The 25761-nt window shown below is 36.8% G+C and overlaps 1 protein-coding gene across 1 annotated transcript in view; it reads left to right on the top strand.

Annotated features, from left to right (window-relative positions):
* Positions 1–25761, top strand: part of GLIS3 (GLIS family zinc finger 3) — a 139112-nt gene that overhangs the window by 65792 nt on the left and 47559 nt on the right. The window contains exons 4-5 of the mRNA XM_055791691.1: positions 16573–16734; positions 18240–18350. Coding sequence (XP_055647666.1) covers positions 16573–16734; positions 18240–18350 — 273 coding nt within the window. The remainder of the gene's footprint in view (positions 1–16572; positions 16735–18239; positions 18351–25761) is intronic.

Genomic DNA, 25761 nt, shown 5'->3' on the forward strand with positions numbered 1-25761 from the left:
TCCCCTGCTTGTGCTTCTGAACCTGCAGGTATTTCGGGTTTTGTTCTTTTGGGCTGTACTCATTAATCTATTATTATCAAACACGTTCTCTAGGTATTCTACAACCAATTGTGATGCCAGACATACCACATAAATAAAAAAAAAAAGTCTTGTAACTCATTCACTGAACAAACACTTCTCTTGAGGAACAGGCATATGTACTTATCTTTAGTAATATGCCATGCTTACCAATCTTTTTTTTCTTCCTGTCCCTATTTTATGCATCTCACTTTTCTGCCTGGCCTTGCGTGCTCTGGACTGGCTTCTTTCATCCTAGCCTTGGACTTATTCCCAAAGCTTCTGTAAAGTGTGTAAAACCTTCAAGGCTTTCCTCAGAAATGACATCTGTTGCATGATGGGAACAAAGTTACTAGATTCATCAAGGCTTATGATTTTTCCATTAGCACCCTACATTTATTACTGAATTCCTCTATTTACTCTTTCTTGCCTTTGCTCTGTAATGATCACTTGAGGTTTATCACAGCTTAAGCCCCAGCTGCATGGTGAGAACCACCCAAGTGTAAGATGTACAAGAGACTCATCTACTTAGACATTCAGGGGAAAGAAACGCATTGCTAGATGCATTGGAGGGTCTGTGCTTTAGAGCAGAGAAACAGGTTTATTCCTAAATTACTTAGTAACTCTCTTTGTGCATCACTGCCGTGCCACTTTTCTCGGGAGCCCCAGGGAAAGGAAAGAGTTCAGTACACCTCTGAGCTGTGCCTGACATGAAATAAATACAGGTTTGCTTTATTAAGCTATGTAGATGTCTTTGGTATTTTAAAGTTTGGTCGTGGGCTGCAATGTTGTATGAATGATTTAACTGTATTAGAAAGATGGAAAAAAAAATCAACACCATAGTATCTTTATTTGCCTATTCCTCAACTTTCCCTGTATTAAGTTTTTCAGAGGTGAGCAGCTTTGTTGGCTGACCCTGAGAAAACTCTTTTACATTAATCCCTCACATTCCCTCCACAACGGGCCTTTTGTCAACAGGAATTTTGTTTGCATAAGGTAGCATCTCAGTAGATGGGACCAAAAGCCCCTATATGTGTGACCTAAATGAGTGCAGCTTTTCAAGGGGACCCACATCGGTTTTGCATTACCTTATCTTCTGGTTTGGGGAATTTGAAGCTTTTTGTACGGTCTGTGTGGCAGGAGGAATAGCAATGTTGTAGAGTCAGAAAAGACCAGCAGTAGCCATTAGAAGCTGGTGACTGCTGAGCTCTTTAGAAAAAAAAATATTGTGCCCCAACCATAGTTTTACAACAAGTCTGTGCCAGAAGATGGCCAGCTCCTGTCCTTGCCTGGTCCTTCAGGTCATGTCCTGTGTGCTCAGCCTTTGCTCTGAACCCCTGGTCTTTTTCCTGGTACCCAGGCACACCTGTCAATTTAGCTGTGGTCCTGCCTGCTTCCAGACCAAGGTCTAGGCCTAAGACTTGCCCTCCCAGATCCTGCATCGCACTGTTATTTCAGGCATTAGCCTTAACGCACTGGTGAGAGCCTGACCGCAGCCATGGCCTAATGCAGGCTCATGGCCCTGCTCTGAGCAGGGCTTGCCTGCAATACAGCCCCGATGGCTCTCACAGTGTGGTCTCTGCTGACCAAATGTTGTCTTCTCTCCGCTGCAAGGCGTGGCTGCAAGAGGTTAGGCTTTCTTGTGCACATAAACTGAGTTGCAGGTGATGCAGTACGAACTGTTTGTTGGAACTGAAAGATGAACTTTGGTGGCATTAAATGGGATGTCAGAAAGCTGTAAATCCTAATGATTATCTGAAGATCATGCTGCCTCCTTAATGTGTCTTTTCTGATGTTAAGAGGGAAGAGGAAGGGGAGGAGCAGAAGCCTTGTTTTCTTTCCTTTAGTATATTTGTACTTGTTTCTTTGCACTTGGGTACATTGCACCAAAAAGAGGAAGACAGCTTCTAGAGTTTCCTCTTGCTGCTGCTTTCACTGGCATGGCATCACAGCAAAATTCTTTAACAATTTGACATGCAACATACAGGCAGGGGCATTTGCTGTCCTGAAAAAGAAGGTACCTATTTCTGGGTTTGGCATTCTCTTTTTTTTTACTTTTATTGTTCTTTATTCAGATTTTCTTCATTTTTATTTTAAATTCAAAGCATAACAATTAGATTTCAGTTAATTGTACTGCAAAGTAATGGTAAATGGTAAGCAACACTTTTCCAGCTGCTGGCCTCTTCCACTGATTTTCTCATCCCTAGATAACTCATACCCATCACCGTCAGTCAGATCTGTTGGTCATTTTGAAAACTATTTTCCTTCTGAGGCCACACCACACTGGAGAACTGCATTTGCCAGCACCTAGAATCTCATCACCATCTTCTCAGAATCACAGCTTGCTTGCTTCACATCCATGTGGCCTTCTGTCTTGCCCTTTTGAATCTGGAAAGCTTGCTCACCAGGTGGGTTTCTGCAAGCTTTCCCAGCTCTCTTTTTAGCTCACAGGCTTATAACATGTGGGAGTATTGTCTGAGTTGTCATGAATTTTGAGATTTAGTTGCAGATAGTCAAAAGCATGTTTTGAGCTGAACAAATCAAATGGAGCAAAAAAGCTTCTTTCTGCCTTTATTCTTATTACACTTCCCAGCAGGGCAGAAGATTAAAGAATGCATATTCCATTTTCGAAAAGAATTTCTAATTTATGTTCTTTCTCCATGAGATACAGGGCATTAATCCTTTCTTAAGGGCTTTTTTTTTTTTTCCCTTCTTCTTTTTTAAAACTAAACAAACAGGGCAAATTGAAAAAAGCTGAGGGTGCTAAGCAGCCAAGAATAGAAAACATTTACTGAGCTGGGAAATGCGTTTTGAACATTGCTGGAAATTTGCATGTGGTTTACTCGTGGGGTAAGAAAGAAACATCCTCTAGCTTTTGGCTATTGTGATGAACTCCCACTGGTTACAGTGCAAGCACTTTCGCCTCGTTTTCCACAACTGTTCTTTTCTTCAGTCCTTCTCTCAAACTGTGAGGTGAATATTGTCCTGTGCTTTGCATGAAAGGTGTAAGTAAGGATTTTAAATACTGAGTTGTATTATTGATTTCCCCTTTAACAAGGAGATATGGGGAAGAAGAGGCAAGGCTGCATTGCTAAACAGCTCAAAATGCATTTCACTCTAAACTTTTGGTTGCTTAGTTTAATTTACTTATTACAGTTAAGAGTGCAGAGTCAAGGTCCTGGTATGATTTTTAGACTAAATCAGCAGAATCCTACTGTTAATGGCCTAAAGGGTGCTGCAGAGCTGTTCAGCCACCAATATTGAGTTGAGGCACTATAATTATCACGGATTGTAGCCTCAGGATTAAGAAACTAATTCTACATTCCTTGCATATCCAAAATTCCCACTCACTTTACTGGAAGTGGTGCATATTCTAGGAATATAGAATTGGGACCTGTTTATTATGACAGAACTGTTATAGTATGGGCTGGCAGTAATACAGCCATGTTAAGGTTGTTTAAGAATTCACATTTGCTCAATTTTCATTTGCTTAAATTTTTGCTAAATAGTAACTTTTGGAGAGTTTTCTGTTCCATATTTTTTTCTGTAGCCATACAGATACTAATCTGAACACTTTTTAATAAATCATCAATTAATCTGATGTAAAACTAGTGCATTTATTTATAATTTTTTCTTTGGAGGAAAACTGTTTGGCAGAAGATGTTGCGCTTTGGTGTCCATAAAAATTGTTGTTGTTCTTTCTGAGCTAGTATTTTTGATGAATATTTTATTTATCTGGAAATGCAGCTAAGGGTTAGCTAAAGCAATAAACAGATTTATGTCAAAGTCAGCAAACTGCTTCAGCAGAATTAGGAGGAAAACAATGGGAAAAGTCTAAACATAATTTTCACACTTTCAATATCAAACTTCAATTTTTATTTTGCAATAGCACATTTGTTTTGAAAATTGCCAAATTTTAATCGAGTAGCTTTTCAAAGTTCTGAAATTCATAAAATTAACATTATGATATGATCTTTTCTTTTCTTAGTAGTTTCAGGGTGGGTGGTCTGGATTTGAAGTACCACAGATTGTATTCTGGAGGTCTCAGACCATTCAAGTGAACGTGATGCAACTGTAAACCCAAATTAACCACTTGGACTGCTAGAAAATGCTGAATATTTACTGATGAATATGGCCTTGTGTGTAACTTCTGTATGCTTTACATGCCTCCAGATAGTTAGAAGTGTCACAAGGTAACATACTTTTGTTTGCTGTTTATGTACAATTGTCAGGATTAAAATCTCCTATGAAAAATCATGAGATGAGCATTATCATGGTAGAGAGTATTGTGAAACAGAGGTAGAAAAAACTAGTATGTGTTACATCTATTCCCCAAACAGATGGAAATTTAAAATTAATAATACTTTAGATTAGTATTTAATAGCATGTAGAGGATAGCCAAGTAATTAATTTAGCCAAATCAAGTACAGTGGGTAACCCTAGCTATAAAGCTGCATAGATTATGTTTCAAAAAAAAATCTTCTAAAAGGCAGCGCATGGAATAAAACTTTGGAATAATTTATTTAAAAGGAGATTTATCTTGGGACCACAACCCCTGCAACCTTTTGGTAACCACTGCACATTTATTATAAAATGTTATTACTGGCAGAGATAAGGTTGTTCAGCTTAGTTATACATACTCACTCCCACTGTATGAGCATATCAAGAGTAATGTTTTCCCTCTTTTCTCACTTAGACATTGGAGGAATTAATTGACAGAATAACATCTGAAATGCTATTTACAAGGAAAATGCTAAGCACGTTGGAAAAAGAAACTATACATTTCATTTAATTAGACACCTGAAGTTCCTGTGTGGGAGTTGGTTACATGCCATACTCAATCTTAAAGTATTACTTTTGAAAATACAGGTGTAATTTCTTCTGGTTTATGATTCAGCAATCAGTCTTTTTTGGGAAAAAATAATGGTGTGTGTGAACAGATTGTTTTAAAGGAAAGCTTCTCCAGCCCGCTCCCTTTAACTGTGCAAAAGTACTTTCTTCTGTGTGATGAAATGTTACAACTGAATAGTGATTGACTTTTCCTTAAAACAGCACTGTGGCTCTGATATTGCATCTCAGTTCCTTTTTCTATTTAATAGTGAAACACCTGAATTACTCAATAAATAAAAGGAATTAAATACTCTAACAAAAGAAGAGGACTTGCATCCAATGAAAAGGATGTATGATTTCAAGTTTCCCTTATCCTTCTGAGGAAACTAGCTGAAGAAGGTTGGGAAGCTGTTCTTTGGACTTAGTGCTATGATAAGATATTTCCTTTTTATATAGAAAATATATTCTTTTTTCCAAAACATACAATTTAAAATGAAAAAAAATTCCTATTTTTAGCCTTAATTTTTTCATAGACTTGGGATGGTTCTAATTTTCTTTTTTCTTTGTCAGTTGAGTGAGATTGGTTGGTTCACAGATGTGATTTTATAAATTGTTAGTAATATAGAGGGGGGAAAAAAAACCCAACTATTTTCCAAGAGTTTTTTAAATCTCTTTGAATGTATCTTGGTTCTGCCAGAGTGTAACAGAAACAGTCCTTTCCACGTTATGAACTGAGTGGACCATGAATGCACCATGGACTGAGTGGCTTGAACTTCTCATTAATTCTGCAAGAGACATTCAAGAAACATTACCTTCCTGATGAAAAAAGGTCAAATAAATTCTGTCATGAAATTGCAAAAAAATTCTGTCCCCTGATGAGGTTGTTGTTGCATTATGGAGAGTCAAAAACTTTTTAGTTCTTGAAATCATGGTGTGCTTCTGTGTATACCTATGAGACAGATTACTCAGAAAAAGGTACTCCTCACACCATTGCGAACTGGAACAGCAGCACAGTTTAGTCCTCTGTTATTTTAGCAATAAAATACTCTTGTTTATATGTGTAAATTAAAATTGTGCTTATATAAGAAGTTACATACAATTGAGCCAATTTGTCAGGAAAAAAAAGTGCAACAGGTATGTAGATGTTGTATTAAAACTAAGAGAGCTGCCTTTTTCAGTATATTGTTTGGTGCATTTTTCCAGTGAACCTTGAAATTCTAAATTCAAGTCAAGGTTTTTCCAAGCATATTTCTTTCTTCTGATGGTGCATCGGGCTTTTCTGTCTCAGGCACTTTAAGTTGAACAGCACGTTACATAAACAAGCAGCCAAATAAATCATGCCTTGTGCTTTTGCTTTAATAAAACCTCTTTAACATGGCCCTTTAGTAAGTTTGTCAAAATTGGAGCTTTTATTTGAGCTCTTTTTTTTTTCCAGGATAACTTAAATACATAATTTCTTTGGTCACAAAGTTAGTGTTTATAGATGAACTCTACTGTACTCTAGCATATTTTCTCTAGGCAAGTGCTACAGTCATGGAAGGTCAAATGGATCTCTCACTGCCTATTTTGCTCTTGACAGTGATCTATATGTCTTTTTTCAAGTTGAAAAAAAAAACAAAACCCAAACAAAAAAAACCCCAAAAAACCAAAACCTGTAAGAAAAAGTAATTTTGGCTCTGTAAACAATAGTATACCAAGAAAGCCCATGCCAGATAGCAGCTGGCCTGGTGTCCATGTGCTGGGGGTAGAAAGAACCTCATACTGAGGTCTTTAAAAAGCTGTGCTAAAGTTTTTAGTGTCAGCTCTGAGCTGTGTACCATAAATGTGAGAGGTAACCAATACTCTAGTCTAGAAGGTTGTCTTGGTGGGTTGTTTTTTTTTCTCTAATACCGTTGTGTCTGTGAAAAGTGGCAATCAAGTGATTTATTTTCAAATAACTGTAAGAAGAAATGCTCCAATAGTGTTTGTAGAACAGCTTGCATGTTTGTTTGCATTTTTCAGTCCCAATTTGCATGTGTGTAAATGGGACAGACTAGGATATGATGGAATAGAACAGAATGGAACATTCCTATTTCTTTTCTATTTCTATTTCTAGAAAATAGAATGAATCATGAATAGTAATTTGGACATGGCGTTTGGTGAGGAAGAACCCACTAGACTCATGTTTCCTACCCATTAGGGCATTTCAAACCCATTTGGTTTCACAGGTTCATTGATCTCTTATTCCTTTAACCCCCTAGAGTAGTAGAGATCAAAATCTAGTCCTTTGTGAAATTTGCAAAGAGCAAAATGGTCTAAAACAACCCGTGCTTCTCAGTGAGAATATGATTTACACTCCCTCATCTCCATGTTTGAAAGCCTATGGTCTCAATTTGTAACATATCTCTGGCATGAGATCCTGTAGAGGTCTGAACTACAGAAATGTGATGTAGCTACATGTTTGAATTTGTGTTGGAGGGGAAGATAATATTCTTGCATATATTTTTTTTAATACCTGCAAGGAAATAGCTGCTTTTTTACTTGACAAAAGGTCATTTAGTTCTTGCAAGTTTACTGGAAGGAAGAAGTGTTCAAATCTGGGTGACTTCTGAGGTTTGGTAATAATGGTAGCTGCTTTACCAGTGAACAATTTTAGAGCCTTGTTGACTTTTAGTAGAGAAAGCTTCATGAATACAGATGGTGACCTCAATTACAAGAGGGTCACAAACAGCCTTTTAGAAAAGCCAAGGAAGAATAGAAAGAAAGGAGAAAATCCAGAAAAAATCAGGAGTACTCTCTTCCAAAAGGAAGCAAAGAAAGAATTCCCAAATTGTCCGTTCTTCCTCTAATGGTTACTGTACCATATGTTTTTTGAATCAGTAGCAGCTGATGTGTTTGGTAACAGTTTCTTTTGAAGGGACTTGTCATAATATTTACCTTCTCTACAGTAACAGAAATAGCTTCCAAGGCTGAAATGGCCATGCTTACTAAAACTAGTGAAAACAAGAGACATTTCCATGGTGAGTGAATCTCTTGACACCATTATTTCAGGGGATGGATAACATTCAATGTACTGTGCTTCATTTCAGCTGAGGTATTTGTGTCTTTAGGCATGGTGAAAGTAAGAGTACGTGGTGTGGTGCAGATTTCTAGAATGTGAGAAGTATGAAGATCTCCAGATTACTGAAATGAAAAGGAGAAATAAGCATGCTACATTTACCAAGAACACACAAATAAAAAGAGCCACCTGTAAAGACAGATCTCACAATAAAAAGAGAATTGTGGGTTGGGATAGTTCCTTACCTGTTTTCTTCTTCCACCTTTTACTGCAATTTGGTGGTATCCTTAATTTACTGTTCCTGTTTGTCCTGCCAGAACCAACAGCAGAGTGTTCTCTGTGAATACTAATCTCCTTGGAAAGGACATTAAAGTTCAATTTTATTGATAAATTATCAGTCTACATATGGAAATATGCAGCCAAGTGTGTACAGTATGACTAATAAAATGAGATTTTGTTCAAAGAGAATGCAAGAGACTAGCCTGTCTAGTGTGTCTGTCTGAAAGAGTAGCCCAGTTCAATTTCCTGTATTTTAACCAATGTGTAACTCTCTGCTCTGCATTAATTATCTCCTTTCTTTCCATTGACTTCAGTGCATTTTTCAGTTACAGTGGCAGTATATAGCTCTTCTTACTTAAAATCTACCCAGAGATGGATGTATTAGAAAACTGCAATTGGATTGGGATATAGTTTATTAATCTTGTTCTATAAACACGCACACACAAAAAGCATTATGTGCTCCTTAGTCAAAAGCTCTGAAAATAGGAGCCTTATAGCCATAGGCAATAACTAGTCCAATAAGTCTTACGTCTGACTCATAATATGAACTTTCTGGTACATAAATTGAATATAGTAAGCCTTTTAGTTTTGAGTAGGAAGTACAAAGAAGATAAATAACAATTTAGGCTTTGCCATGGTCTGTAATTATCTTTTGTTTGCATTTATACTTAGGCAGTGCTGGATTGTAAAATTTTAATGGAATCTACCAGAAATACCTGAAGTGAGGATACTGTAGTAGAGAAAACCTTTTTTATGAGGGAAAAAAAGAAAGTAATTACCCATGGACTTGGACCAGTTGTTATTGAATGGCTGGGAAACATGCATCTACTATAATTATGTGCAACACATAAACATACTCTGTCATTATTTACTGGAGCAAAGTATTCCAAGACATTGTATCATTTCATAAGCTTAACTGTAAAATCAGAAAATAAATCCCATCCTTTGCATATAACCACTGTGCATTTACCAAAGCATTTTGTAACTGTGTCACAAAATGTATTCTGTTCAGACAGAAATGGGTGCATTATAATGAAGTGCTGCTCTGATTGCTAGGTTTCTCCCCATTTGAACATTTGAAGGGTTAAAAGCACAGCACTTCTTCTACATGGAACAAACCAGGGCTTTTAAATCTCAGATGTGGCATGCAGCCTTCTTGTTGGTGAGCACCTCATGTTAGCAGTTTGAATGATGTCTGACACTAATTATGTGTCATTCACAAGACTGCCAGGCATGAGAGTCTGGGGGAATAAAAACCTATTTGAAAGATATTCACATGAGGTCTTACTCTCAATTTTCTGAAAGCCCTTACATCTCTTGTAGAGCAGCACCTTGCTAGTGCTGTTGAAGAAGGGAAATGTTTTAAAAGACTGTTAATTAATGCTTGAAATGCATTGTTCTTCTTTGAAAGCCATATAAAGAACAGCTTTTACATCTTTGTGATAAACACAAAGCTGGGGAGAGATGTTTTGTCCTTTTCATACCACCTGCCTTGGTTCTGACACAGAAGAACCTACCTGGTCAGCGTATCAGAGCACTCTAAAATTGATTCACAGGTGGATTGATAAATAATTAATTTGCCCTGTATCTGCTAATAAATCTTTTTGAAATGCTACATGACTGCTGAACAATTCGAAGATTTGGTTTGAGGCCTTATGTATATGCTACCTTGTGGTTTTTTTCCTCTCTATTTTAGGGATACCATTCCCTCCATTGATGAATGTCCATTCATGTATAACAGCATTCCCCAAAATTCAGAAATGGCTTATATTTTCATTCAGATAACTTTCTCCAAGGTTTAGGATTTAAAACTCTTATTTTTCATGCTTATGGTTAGTTTATGGATATTACTAAAGTAAGGAAGTCAAGCAGCTTGTCAAAGTAATCTGAGAAGGTAACTTGCTGTTGCCAATGGGATCAGGTCGATGTCCAGACAGTACATCTGTGTGAGGCAGGGGCAATGTTTTAGATTGTCCTCAAGCAGGCGGACTCATGCCAGTTTGGATCTTCTGGCACGTGTTATATCAAGTCATCCCACTCTGTTTCCAAAGACTCAGAAGACTTTGTGAAACATTTTGGAGTCCTCCTTCTGCTTCGTAGAGTCCCACTTGTTTCATTTTCTTCTCCCCTATCTATCAGCTCTTTCAGGGAGCATGTGTTACCAAGCTGTTACTTCTAGAGTCTGGGATGGAAGAACGAAAAGGGAGAAAACTACTACTTTGTTTCTGTATCGATATATTACTGAAATAAATATTAAATACAATTGTAAATTATAAGTAGATTCAGATGTGGAATCATAGGCAGATAATACAGTTTCCAAAGGAGGTCTTGCACTGAATTTTGTCCCAGTGCTGATGGGGATCATCGTGCAATGGAATATAAAATGCTGCAGGTGAAATGCCTGCAGTTCTCTCTGACAAAGACAGTGTACACTGTAATTAGGTTTCTCCAAGGCTTTTAATGTTTGAACCACATGACATTCTTGAACCTTATGTGGAAGGAGATCTCTACGACTACATGAAAGGAGGTTCTAATGAGATGGGTGTCAGTATCTTCTCCCAGGTAGCAAGTGATAGGATGGGAGAAAACAGCCTCAAGTTGCACCAGGGGAGCCTTAGATTGGATATTAGGAGAACTTTCTTTACCAGAAGGGTTGTCAAGGACTGGAACAGGCTGCCCAGGGAAGTGGCTGAGTCATCATCCCTGGAGGTATTTAAAAGGCATGTAGATGTGGCACCTAGGAACATGGTTTAGTGGTGGACTTGGCAGTGTTAGGTTTACAGTTGGACTCAATGATCTTAAAAGGTCTTTTCCAACCTAAGTGATTCTATGATTTTAATTTTTTAATTAAATTCTATTAGTAGGACATAGATAAGAGCACCTCACTTGTTCTCAAAATATGGCTGCTAAGTACGTAAACTTTGTGTATTTAACAGGAACTAGCAGAGCTACAAATGCTGAGGATATCACAGTTACAAATGATCATTGACTTTGCTGAAGTGCTGTGTTACAAAAAGGTGCACTGTAAAACAGCCAAATGGAAAGCAGTACAAGCAGGAATGAAGACATGTAGCTTATATTTACAAGATGAGAAGTTGTGCGTAGCAAAAAGTGAGTCTTAAGTAGAAATTCAGTAATACCAACTGTAATGAAAACCCATTGTAAAATGCCATGACTTAAACAAGGCTAACATCATGCTTGAATGAGTGAAAAAGAGGGTTTGATTCAGAAAAGTCACTTTACCTGAATGCCTAGAACTGGTGAGACTGCTACTGAAAAATTGATTCTGTATTTTGTATCCCAGGTGAATGTAGTGGTAGTCAGAAGAGGACCACAGAAAGTATCAATGGAAAACCAAACCATATTGTGTGAAGAGTTTTTAGAGTATGCAGCTATGTAATCATGAGCAATCAATCATGGATTAATGGAGGTTAGACATGGGTTATGTAACAAGGGAAGAGCTAGGTCTGATCTGAACCGTACGTCTAAAACTGCTGTTGTTCCTACCTGTATGGGTGTAGTGGGGAAGGTTCAGTCCTACACTGTTATGATGCCATGTGTCCTTGGACCAGAAGTAGCATCCATTGTGCTTAATGAAGAAAAGGCATGGAAGGTAGAGATGTTGATTTTTCGATACCTTTTCATGAAAGCATGTTTGCTAGGGTGAAGCCTCTTACCTTACTGATCTCGTAAATGCCGGGAGGAATTTCTCCCCTCTGATATGCATCTTAGTTTCTGGGTGCAGTTTTTTCTTCTCTTTTTGCACCATCAAAGGTTCACCATAGGTTAATAAGTCAAACAAACTGGTATTCTACAATGGTATAGAAATGTATTTGAAACATGTGGGTTCATACATGGGGTTGGGTTGGCTTCTTCAAAGTCAGTTTGGCAGAGACTGGGACAGTTCTTCACCTTTCCATCAAGCTTAGGTCACAGTTAATTTTCTGATATCATTTGGGTGTACTTCAACCTATCAGTTCCCTATATCACAGCCTCCTGGGGGGTCTCTGTCTCTTCTGCTTCTTGCCTGAGGCATGTATTTTACTGAAGACCAAAATGTATTCGGTCACTGAAGTATCTAGGTTTGTTACTGAGACTGTGTTGACAGTGGGTAGCTCTTGAATACACAGAAAGCCATCTGTTGCATTTAGTGGTTATGGGAAAGCTGATATTTAGCAAAGTCAAATTTAAAAAGGAAGAACACCCCTCTCCCCATAACCTTAGAGACAGACCAGATTGGGACCATGTAATGAATTGTATTCATTATAATATCCCATAAGTATTTCCCCACACACAGTAACAGACTAGGGAAATGCTTATCCCTCACACTTAGAAGACAAAAGATGATCCTCACCTGAATGCAATGTTGCTGAAAAATATTTGAGGATCACTGTATAACTGATGCAAATTAAAAAAGATACTAAAAGCCTAAATGTGAGAGTATCAGTATAAGAGAGTAACATTATGTTGTGCGTTGGATTAAACAGTACCATAAAATAAAATACTGCTCAGTATTTCTAATAGTATTAAATTTTATTTATTTTGGTTTTAGAATAAATTTCAAAGTAGGTCTGAGAAAGCATTGTTCGTCTGAGAAAGCAAATAATTTTATATATAAATATAAATATATATATATATAAAAAAAATATTTGGGAGAAAGTTAAGTGACTTGATAACAGAAAATACCGAGATTCAGAAGTTACCTCTTACATTACTTATCACGTTAATATGGCAGAAAAAGGCAGAAGAAAATACACTGTTTGGATATTGAAGCAAAACAGATTCAGATAGGAAAAAAATGAAGGTTTTTGATACCAGATAATATTAGGGGATAGTTGGATTAAGTAGAAGCTGGGCTGTCTGTCATTAACTTTTAAAATCAAGACAAGATACTCTTCTGTCAATGGGTCAGATCTCAGACAGGTATTGTCTGAGCGAGGTCTTCAGTCTTTGTTACACTGGTGATCAACTCAGATAATCAGAGCAGTTCCTTTTACAAGTGAAAACTGACTAATTTCTTAAACAGTTGGCCACTGAACATCTGCTGCTAACGTAAGTATTCACACAAATTACCATGCTGTTCCTACAGCCTAAGAGCCTAAATGTATCTCATAATGAAGGTTGCCGCCTCATTCCAGACAGGGCTCAGAAATGCATGGTCATGCAGCAAGGCTTTACTTGCTGTGCAGGTTATTTTATATAAATCAATGTAATTATATTGTGATTTTACAGGATGGCTGCCTGGTACACTGAACACCGTCTCTGTGTATGCGAAGATGAACAGTACACTTAAAAGAACACAAGTGTTTTAAGTCATAGAACTGCTTTTGCTTTTTATTGACATGCTTTACTTTTCACTGTAAATGCTGTGTTTCTAGCTTTTGACAATTATCCTTATAAAAAGATAGTAAACATGGATATGGACACTCCAGTGAATATGGTTTAAAAAGAACTCCCAAGTTTTGGAAGTACAGAGAGGACGTTTTCTTTATGAGCTACTTAACAGTTTCAATTTGCATGCAATAGTAAAGATAAAAGCTCAGTAACTATGATTTTGGTATTGCAATTTAGGAACAGTTTATTATAAAATTAATTCCATATAATACTTTAAAAAAATCTGGTTTAATCAGGAGTATGTTTAAAACTATTGAACAGCTTCAGAATGCCTGATGCATGCCATGTCCTTAAGGGACTAATTGTAATGTGTTACATCCTCCTCTTCTACCAGAGTTAATAATTTTGAAACTACAAAGAGTTCCATTTCAAAATACAGCAACCATCCACCTGACTTTTTCCCCCATAGGTAATCATGTCTTCTCTGGAATACTTTTCATTGAAATCTGGTTGTCAGCAAAGAATATATGTTCTGTGTTGTTGGAAAGAATAGTTTTTCATTCCCTTATCTTAAGCATCAGAGATTCCCAAGACTTCAAAAAGTCTGGCGTTTAGAGTAAACATTCATTAAATGTTGTGTAAAGATGGTCTTTCTAATAATACAGGCTTGTAGTTCCTGTGTTTTGCTAGCATGACCTTTTCTGCAATATACGACTATATGTAGCCGTGTGAGTAAGACACACAGTAATTTAAGGCTGTGGAGGAGAGAAATTCAAATTATCTTATCTGCTTTTAAGTTATGGTCAGCAATGCCAGAGTCATCAGAAATCACAACTTTTAAACCTGTAAGATAACATTCCCCAGTTCTGCTCAGTGAAACATTTTTTCCTATTTAAATTGAAAGCTAATTTTAAAATCATGTAAACAATTATTTAAATATGTTGAATTTTGTTTGCATGCCTGAAGATTCATATTGAAGTTTAATAACTTGTGAAATAAAAAAATGAGAAGGCCTGCTTTTAGAACTTTTTCAATGGGCTGAATTTTATCCTATGAAATTGAAGTTTGCTTAAGATATTTCAATCTGTTTCTTCTGTGCAGCTTACTGTCATTAGAAAGGGTGGCATATCTTTTATGAATTTAGTAAGAAATAACAACTGTCTATATAAGATGGGCTAATCATTAGTTTTCTTTGTTATTTTAACATGGCTGCTCTTGAATTACTTTGCTTTTCAAAGACAATTGTTATAGCAGACATTTAACTCATGTTTTTTCTGCTTTCTCCACTCCTTACATTTTCCTAAAAAAATGTAGTATTTTTTCCCAGGCAATTGTAAGAGATATGTCTCTCTTTTTTTTTTTTTTTTTTTGTTTTTAATTTATCCTAGAATGTTCTCAAATAATAATTCCCTAAAAGTAAAAATATTTATACACCTACAACAATGTTTTGCTTGCATACTAAACCTTCATAAACATAAAGGAAACACTGTATGTACAAGCATAAATTAATGTTTAGTGATCAGAACTGGGTAATCTGAAAAGGACTGCCAGTTTGCTTTGGATAAAGGGATGGGATATAATTAATAAGCTTCATGGTTAAGAAATTTTCTGAAATTGATATGTGTGAAAGATAAAATTACAGTTATGATATAGTGGGGGGTGGTTCATCGCCTTTCTCAAGCTTTAGGTTCTTAAACAATATTGCTATTTTATAGGTAACACATATTACACTCTTCTTTGAGGTTGTAACTCTGTATTGCATTAATACAACAAACTTTAAAGTTAAGTAATGACACTTTTATATCCTGTTTTTTCTCTTTTTTGAGGCTCTTACAGATTTGTAAGAAAGGCATGCTAATTATGCTCAGTATTACATCACTATTTTCCTACCTGTGTTTTTGTAAACATATATGCACTGAATAATTTATTATAAAATGTATTTGTGTTATTCTAACATCAGTGAAAAATGGCCTGTTTTTTTTCAAGTGAGTGAAATGCTTAGGAAGAGAAATGGTGGAAAATTTCATGTTAGTATTAGAAATGTTTGACATCTCTGTTATGCATTATTATTTTTGCATTTTATACAAGAACTGCAAACTAGCATGCTATGCAGCGGATGCTTTAGATGTTGCACAGTGGAATATGCAGCAGTCGAAGCTAATGAGATTAATTGATCTTTACTGATAGAATTGAAAAAGCCTGTACTTCTAACTAATATTCATAAATACTCTAGCTGAAATCAGATGTGCATTAAAATGCTGGCGTCAATTAGAACTGATGGTTTTTAGTTTCCCTTAGGATAAAGTATACTGTGGGAACATGACAGATGAAGAACTGGTTTTCTGCTCTTATAAACGTAGGTTTCTCTGCTGATGCAGTACTTGATTTTGTCTAGAAATACAGTGCCTGATGATTATTGGTTATCTGTAGGTATTAAATCCAGTTCTGGTGGGCTCCCATTACTTTTGGTACCTCCATACATTTACTCATGACAGAAAGGGAATTTTTTTTACTCACCAACAGCAGGGCAGAACAGACTGACATTTCCCTGCATGATTTTGTTGTTGCTTCACAGGTTAGGCTGGTACTTCTGGGAGATGCTTGTGTTTGGCTCAGTTGCTAATACCCAAACAAGCCCAGAGCTGAGATAAGGGTCGCTAGTGCAGGACCTGAGAACCTTCCTGTGTGCTGTTGGGAGCATCAGCCAGGGCTATTTCCCAGATGGGCTGAGTGGTGCTGCGCTCTGAGCTGACTGGTCCCTTTGGGTCTTAGTGTCCCATCTGTAAAGTGGGAGCAGGACACAGGTTTCTAATTCAGCCATGTACAGGTAGGATAAATACATGCTTTTGGTGTAAATGGTTTAAGCCCTGCAGTAACACCTGTACTGAGAAGACAGGCTTTCCTCAGCTCTGGAGAAGCATCCAGCCATAGCAGTCTGGAGGTCTCTGAATGTCCTTTCAGGCGCCTGTGTGGTGTTTGTTGTTGCAATTTGCAGTGTGTGCTTTCCTTTCAAACAATTTCTTTCTCTTTTCTAGTTTGAGGGTTGCAAGAAAGCCTTTTCCAGACTAGAAAATCTCAAGATTCACCTAAGGAGCCATACGGGTGAAAAGCCGTACCTTTGCCAGCACCCTGGCTGCCAGAAAGCATTCAGCAACTCCAGCGACCGTGCCAAGCACCAGAGGACACACTTGGACACTGTAAGGAAGCAGAAGCCCCACTGTGGTCCCCTCTCTATTACACCATGTGCCCTTTTCCTCCAGCTTGGTGGTAGCAGGTGGCCCATAATCTTAGAGGTAGAAGGGAGAAGTGTCTGATAAGGCTGTTCAAGCTGTTTCAGAAGTGACCCAGTAATATAAGCATGGATGAAAGATGGGCCAAACTAGTTGATAAAAAGGCTACAGCTCCATGAGCTTTGCTGTAGTAACTTTCTCCCACTTAGGTGATTTTAGGGAACCTGAAGTCACTCTGAAAAGATGCAGAAGCCACCTGTGATAATAACTGATTAATAATAATGATGATGATAATAATAATAACAACAACAAAAAATGTGATTAACTGAGTTTTGTCTGACAAAAATTCAGTTAAGCTTAAGGCTGGAGCATGTACCAGCAAGTCAAGAGAGGAAGAAGAATTTTGTAGATCTAAAAATTTTTGTGTCAACATATTGTTGCTTCTGAATTTGAGTCACAGCTGAAATTTGTTTAAAACCTTCTGTTTCATAACGAAAGATTGTGTTTCATCAGAAGCAAGCAGTTTCCAAAGGGCAGAAGTGCAGAAAGAAAATGAGAACAATGTCATTTGAATTAAAAGGGTGCCACCAAGCTTAAATTATCAGTTTCAAAGAGTCGAGTGTGTGGCTGGTAAATTAATCACTTGTACAAGTTGTTTTCAGAAATGCTTTGTGAAACATAAATGACTAACTTGCAAAGTAGCTAATTTCAGCAAACAGTTGGACTTAATGTTTATTTAATACTGAGTATTGTGGACCTATGAGTCTTCAGAGAAGACAGACAGGTTAGAACAGGCAGAAGGAGGTATTTATAGAGAGTGTTTATTTGGTGAATTAGATTTATTTGGCTTCCTTTTAAGAAAACTATAAAGGTATTATAGCACTGGTACCTTTCTAAAATGATGTGTTATTAGAAAATGTGAGCTGAAGGAGTTTGTCTTGTACTTTGCATTAAAATGTGTATTTTTGTATGTAGTATGTTTGAAATTATATTCAATGCTTGCTCTGGTTTTTGCTTGCTCTCTTTGTAATGTAGCAGACTAACACTTTTTCTTGTTCTCTTTTTCTGAAGCAGATTCTTCTATAATCTTAAACAGTCTGTCTGGGCCTTTACTGCAGTTTCTTTACCTGGTTCACTAAAGAATGTAATTTCTGATTAAGTCAAAGATTGCTCTGAGGGTGGAAACATTGTGAGTATAACTAACAACATTCATTGTACTGATTACAAAAAAAAAAAAGGTAACAATGAAAGGTGCCATAATGAAAGCTTTCCTTTGATTTGTCTTCCTTATAAGCCTTACTTTTCTCCTTTCCCTTTCTGATAAATTACTGAGCGTTCTGCTTGTAATAATGTAGAACATTTGTGTTCTCTAGTAATGTAGTTCGCAGCATCCCGAGGCTCAAAAGAGATTATCTTGGGTTAAAATAATCTGTGATATAACAGCTGCTTTATCCTTTTTGTTTTTGACTTAGAAACCTTATGCATGTCAGATTCCAGGATGTACTAAACGATACACAGATCCAAGTTCCCTGAGAAAGCATGTGAAAGCCCATTCTTCCAAAGACCAACAAGTCAGGAAAAAGGTAAATTTTCTACCATGTTGACTGGTGTAAAGCTTATGTGGAGAAGTAGGTGTTTTAATATTAGATGTTTCCTTCAAGTACCTGTGCTGATTTCAGACTGTTAAGTAGAAAAACTGCTAATGGGAGATAATAGATATGGGGTTTATACAGACAATAATTTCATCTTTGAATTAATGAGGCTGCCTGCTTTAATGCTTTTATTTTCTGATGTGATGATGAATCACTAAACATACATAATGAGGCAAATAAAAAATAATTTTTGGAAACAGAAATTTTTGGTTTTAAAGTTCTGCCACTGGGTAAATACATAGTAATACAAAATCCAGTTTACTTGGCCAATCTCAGATGGAAGGATGGATTTTGAGGGCGGGTGGACAATATCTGAGATTAAACTCTTAAGTTATATTTCCATGTACCAGACACTTCCAAATACCAGGAGATGTCATGATGCCATTTCCCTGTGGATGTCAAGTCCATGAGTCAACAGTTGTTTATATGTATAAACATATCCTTGGAAAGATGAATTGTGACCTAAGGGATTTTTTTTTCTGAGCTTTTTTATCATATCTTCTATGAATTAATTAGATTGTTTAAATCATTGAGGATAAAAATGTAAGCTTTCATTTTAAAGGAAAGTTGTCCTGATAAATGGGGAGCATGTATGAACTGGTATAGGGGTAGATAAATGTTTGAGATGTCAGTCCCATGTGAAAAAGTCATAGTTTAGAAGTTTTAAAATTAAATGAGCATTCATTCATAGAAAGTAGCAAAACATTTTCTTCATACAGCATTGGAAGCACTAAGTGGCAGTCTTTAAAGCTACAGTATACAAATTTGAAGACTTAAGTTTTGATTTGTGGTTTGTTGAAGCAGGACATGGCAGCAGAGACCAGCATGTCAGCCTCTGAGGAACTGACCGGTAGTATTCCTGAGGAATTTCCTTTAAAGTTGTATGTGGCCACTCCTGTATCAGAGGTGAAATGACTGAGCATTCATTTTCACCTTAATAAATAATGCTTTGGCTCCCTTACTAGTGGGCATCCTGCCCACAGGCAGGACTGCCAAAGGAGGTCTGTGAGCCCTGTCGTGCCTATCTCAGGAGGGCAACGCAGCCATCCAGACACTTTTACAGGCATGTGAAGTAAATGCCAATCACGACGTTGCATTCTGAGTGATTTGTGTGTGATGCCTCAACTAAACTAGCCTGATGGGCCTGAACAGAGGTATTAAACTGTTATCTCCTCTCATTTTGTCAGATTGTAGTACTATGTGGGATTTTCCTTACTGCATTTCATTCACTATTTGATTTTGCTCATTCTCCATTCCTTCTTTTTGCCAGTTGAAAACTGTCCTTTTTTACTCCTTGCTTGACTCTGTGAGCACATTCTAGACTTAAAATTTCTTATTTCTTAATCCTTGTTTGAGAAGGATTTATTTCTGCTCATTGGTCACATTGATATATGGAAGGGAAAATAAATAAGCCAAACCTCCATAAAAAGAAACAAAAAATTGTGGCATCTATCAAGCCAGATACTTAAAGCATAGATAAAGTTTGGAATGTATCTTGTTTACAAGGTACAGAATAGTTACTGGACCTTTGAGAACTTATAATTGCTAATTAACATCATGCTTTGGTATTTGAAATATTTCCTGGTGGTAATAATAATAAAAAGTAATAATAAAACTTTTAATGCAGAATTAAGGTTATTTATGACTTTAATTAAAAGTGAAAATTGGCTTAATGTCAAAAAAGTCTTTAAAAAAATGTGAATTAATGAAAAAATAACCATAAAAATTCCAAGGTGATAAAGGCACAGTGGAGTAACACTTGCAGCCCTAGGGATCTATTCTGTTGAAATGAATTAAACCCTTTGCTGTCACACCCTGTTAGTCATGGATTCATTTAATATATTGTGCCTGCCTGCTTTTAATCCTCCTTTTAACCTCCCCCTACAAACCAAGTGACATTATTGTGGTGTCTTAAGTTGCTGGCTCCCCAAGACTGTACCTGCAAATGTGTCTTTGATGTTGCATAGACTTAAAATGGCATGATGAAGTATATTCACAAGTGGAATCAGCTATTTGCTGTGCTAAACTTTACATAGAGTCTTCAGCCCAGATTTTGTTGCTCTGTCTTCAAAGCTTTGACCCTTTTCTTGGCTCTCTAAGATAAGGCCAGATTATGCAATGTGATATAAATTTCCATCTCTGAATTATTTTAAGCAGCTTTTGTTGATACATGTTTATGGCTTACCATGTAAGACAAAAATACCTTTTTGGCAAATCTTGTAAGGCAGCCACTATTCCGCTTCTCCTTCCAAACCCCAGCCTCCAGCCATCCACTGAATACATTTAATTGGGAATCTGTCTGGGTAATGGGATGAAATCCTATCAACTAAGAAGATCCCAACACAAATACATTTAATGCAAGCAGTTCAGTAGGTAGTACAACAAACTTTCATTTACTTTTCAAAGGAAAGCAGAATAATAAAGAGACCCATGCCTGCTTTAATCATCTTTGTGTAATTTGTAAAATTCTTCATAAACTTGAGGGCAAACATGTACACAAATAGCCTGCAAACACCTGGGAACAGATGCTGAAAATGTCTGGCAAAACATTTTATGTATAATCTCTGTGCATCATAATATTCAGTCTGTACTTTTAAAATATTTTGGTGGGATAAAAATCAGTGCTTCCTATCTTATTTTAAAAATGTGGATGTGTCTGGATTTCATTTTCCCTTGGGGAGGATGGATGGAGATCTTTCTAAGCAGGGAATTCAGTGACAGAAAGCTAGATAGCATCCAAAATCAGAGCATAAAGTGATGCTGAGACGAATGCTAATGCACAAAATGCCTCTAGACTAAAATTACTTTTAAAACCTGTCCTTTTCTTAGTCATCTCCTTCCAACTTTGAAAGGCCAACAAACTTTAAAGATTTTTTTGGTGAGTTGAACAGTTACCATGTGGTAATTATTAAAAATGGTTATTACCACAACATACAATGGAAGCTAGGAGCCATATGCGAGTCAAAGGGGACTGGACATTTCTGTGGGTAATGAGACTGTTAAAAATAAACATGATATTTACAAAGAATATCGGTGCTTCAAGATCATGCTTCAGGAGAAGTTAGCATCAAGCTAAAACAGATCAGGAAAAAGTGCAGTTACTCTGTACTGCTTATTTGTAGGTTCTCACTCTTTCTCCTGAAATGCCAGCTGCTAGTGGGCACAGTGTGCAGTCTGGATGGATCTTGGGCCTGATCTGGAAGAAGCATCTTCTTCTAAATCGATACTTAAAAATAACCTCCAGGCTCTTCAGGTCTTATTTTATGTATTCTCCTGGTTTTTTTTCATTCTCTCAGTCAATTTTTATAATACTTTACTCTTCCAGTTTCCTTACTTATTCTGAATTCCACCTTTGTAGCTTTGGATCTTTGGGATATGCTACCTAAACTGAACAACTCTAGGCAACTGAGGTGCATATGCCATGGTAGGACCACTCCCAGGACTTTCTTCTGCCCCAGATACTCTTATAGTCTCTCATCTTTCTGTTTCTGGCCTTCATTTTTTTCCATATGTAGAGTTCAACTACATTTTCAATTTAGAAAGCCTATAGGTACATAAAGGCAAATGCCAGTTAAACACCGGACATGCTGTGTGTTTGCTAATCTTTAGCTAACTTGGACCTCATAGTAGTTTAGGATCTCGTGAATCACGTCACATCAATAATTACTTAACAACTGTTCAGCTTTTTCAGTCTTTCATGCATTTTCAAGGCAGACCAGGACCAGAAAGAGAGGTGAATGAGTTTTTTTCCTTTTTGGGAAGCTCTAGAAAGGAGAGAAAGCAAGTTTCCAGCTGAATAATTTCCTGTACTAGCAGCTTTTCTAATAAGAGGGGCTACAACAGCCTAAACTAATTGTTTCCCAGAATCAATGATAAACATGCAGGATTTTTGAAAGGGAAGGACAAGCAGGAAAAGTTCATGGGCTGAAATCGCTATTTCATTTCTTCTTCCATATACACAGTAAAACCAACACAGTTACTTTTCTTGCTTTGTGGAAGTGCAAAGAACCAGAAGAGTCTAGGAAAACAGAAGGATAAGGGAGGCAGGTATTTGCTTCAGCTAATCTTCATATTAATTATTCTTCTTACAAAACACTATTTTCTGACTTCATATTTGAAGCATTGATACTTTTTGTTCTGAGTAGAATGGCTCTGAAAATTGCCAGCCTATAATATTAGGTGCAGGTGTTACTGGTAGAAATACTGTCGATGTGAAGTCAGGGTGAATCCTTATGCCTATTAGATCCTATAGTTCTTTCTTGGAGAATAATTTTAATAAGGAAGGCTACAGATGAAAGCTTTGCTTTAGAAGGTTCAACAGGGCGGAGTAATTTTGTTCTGTTGAGTCATCCTGTAGAGTATCTAGTCAAAAAACAGGGTGCTACTTGACACAAGTAAGTTATTTTCAGTTGGTTCCACTTTGGGTTTTCAGAAAAAAGCAAATTTCTGTCATTTGTGAACTGTTAATACTGTATTTGAAAATATGAATCCATAGCTCTTCTGGTTTGTAAGTCTTTTTATTGAAATTAGTGAAAATTAAAGTATGCCACATATCATTAACAAAATCCAGAGTCTGCACTATTACATATCCAGTGATTTGAAACCGTTATAGAACATGAATACTACCATTATGCTTTTCATGAAGATCTATTTGTTGTGCAAGCTAGTACTCAGCCTTGTACAAGTATAAGAACATTATCTTTTTCATACAAGTATACCATGAAAAACAAATCGCTATTTCTGCAGAAGTCTTGCTGAAGGAGTCTGTATTTGTAAATCTAAAATATATATTTAAGTCACTTTTAATATTACAGTGCAAATCCCACTGTGAATGGAATGGACCCTGTACTGTCTTTGTGTAGATCTTTTCTCTTTTAAAAAAGTGCATTTTCAAGCAGATAAGAGATAATAAAAAAAAGGACAATATATTGCTTTGATTTTGTACAGCTGTTTGGCAAGGACAGAATCAGTTCAGCAATATCTACCTTATCATCTGAACAATGCAGTGGTTATGCTTTTAGATGCGGTTTTAATTTTATCCATGATTATACCAGTAAACAACTGTTGTCATATATAATAGTTCTTTAGGCCAGTGTGTCCTGCCAAAAAAAAAAAAAAAAAAAAAAAAAAGAAGAAAGATTTAAAAGATTGTTTCCATTTGATTAAAGAAAAGTGTACTAGATAAGGATACAACTGGTTAGCTCCAGCAGCTTTGTGGAAAAAAGAAGATAATTTGAGCAATTCAGATAAACAAGACCAACTAAAGGGAATGTAAAAGTCTTAGTCAGGGCCCTGAACTGACAGACAGTTTATACCAAATTATATCATATTTTAGTTGATCAGTCTTTGATTCTTTGGCAGTTTTAACAGTGCCCAGACCATGATTTGGTCTTGTGTACATTAGTTACGGATCAGATACATAATACAGACACACTTTGAGATATTGAATGCTTACCTGACAATTGCCTCTGAAAGCTGTCTGTCTCCTGGAAACCTGCATCATCTTAGTTCATTCAAATTGATCTTGAGAAAACCATGCACAGATTCAGATGACCAGATAGTTTAACACCTTAGCAGATGCATAACACAGTAAGTGGTACTCCTAGGTCTCTACAGAGGAGTACAGATCAGCTAAGGCATACAGTGTTTAGTCTTAACTATATTTTGCCTCTTATTTTTTTTATTTGATTTGTACTTAGTATTAGTCTAACACAGCAATTGTGCTTGTGTCTATTTTCCCGGCTTATTCTGAGACGGAAGTTTTATACTGTCTCTGCCAGAAAGCAAATATCATGGAAGCACAGCTTTGGGAAAGGCAGTCTGAAGGGCATTTCTGAAAGTTGTCTGCACTTGGTGAAGGTTTCTTGAATTGTAGTGTATATGGTACATCTACTGAATTACTAAGAAATGAAAAGGGGGGTGAAACTTCAGGAGATAAGGGATACATGCCCAGACTTCCAGCTTGGTTCATTTCTGCCTGGTAATCTTCATTTTTGACACAGATTGGTCAATTGTAGAATGATGGCTGAACAGTGGCTTTTGGGGAGTTGCCAAAACACTCTCCTAAAGAAGATGGACTCCAAGATTTGTTCCTGTGCTACCTGGTTGGAAGGAGATCTTTTCAGGTGTTACTATTCTGAGGAGGAATAAAGGACAGGCAAGCAGCGTCTCTCCAATCCTGCTGCTATTTGTGCATGGTTTCTTTTGTTGCATTTATTACACTTTCAAAAACTGATCAGCTAGCAATGGCAGGAAGTTTTCCAAATACTTTTCCTGATTGCAATAAAGCAAAAAGACGCTACAGTGCACTGCTGAGATGAACAAAGCTATATGACATCACAGCCATATCCATGCTTACTTTGGACTGTAGTAGAGTGCTGACCTTGACAAGGGTTCGCATCTGAACTGAGGGTGCTTTACAGAAGCCATCTTGCACAGCTAGTTACGATCCTGCAGATACTGCACTTCTGCCACTTCTCAGCCCCTTGTATTAGCAAATAAGGGATATAAAATCTCCACCTTTAAAGGCAGATCTCAATAAATTAATTCTTCTGAAAATTCATCAATTTATATACCTTTTATAACAGTTCACCTCCTTTCTCTTAGAGCCCTGCTATGCATAACATATATAAACCTGTCCATCTTGCAATGAAAATGTTAACAGAAATGGGAAAAAACCCAAGACATGATGTCCCCCTATTGAACAGTATTTCCTGGACATAAGTCATACAAGTGTTTTCGTTGCAGGTTAATGTAGAGTTTTCCATAAAGTTTTGAGAGATTGTCAACCATTCTATTTTGTGGGTCATGTCAGCAAATGCATTATTCCATCAGCAAAATAATGCAGAGCTCTTGCTTCTTACAAGGCTGCACACTTCTTGATCATTCATTGTTTATTTTGCTTTATAGGAGAAGCAGGCTTCTTTACTGTGACTATTTGTTGATTTTATGGCACAATCAGTGAAGCTACCAGTTTGTTTAAAGATTTTGGAATAAACAAAATTTTATGCCAGCATTTAGATTTAGTGGAGAACATGAACAGAAAGCAATGGTGATTTTCTTTAGCTATTGGTCTATTTAATTTTGCAATATTTATTTCCAGTTTTTCTTTTCATTTCCTTTGATTTCTTAGTATTTGAACCAGGCTTTCTTGTGAATCAAGAAACACAATACTTAATGTGTTTCTTACAGGAAATAAATTCACTTCTGTTTTCTAACTCAGAATATTTAATTGATAGGGAAGCGGGAGCCAAGAAGGGTTAAAGCATTGCATCATTGGTATTTGGGCACCAAGCTGGTTACCAGTGACATTGTCCATTATGTGACTATATTAATCTGCAGA

This window comes from Falco peregrinus, chromosome Z, assembly GCF_023634155.1.
Source record: "Falco peregrinus isolate bFalPer1 chromosome Z, bFalPer1.pri, whole genome shotgun sequence".
NCBI classification, from domain to species: Eukaryota; Metazoa; Chordata; class Aves; order Falconiformes; family Falconidae; genus Falco; species Falco peregrinus.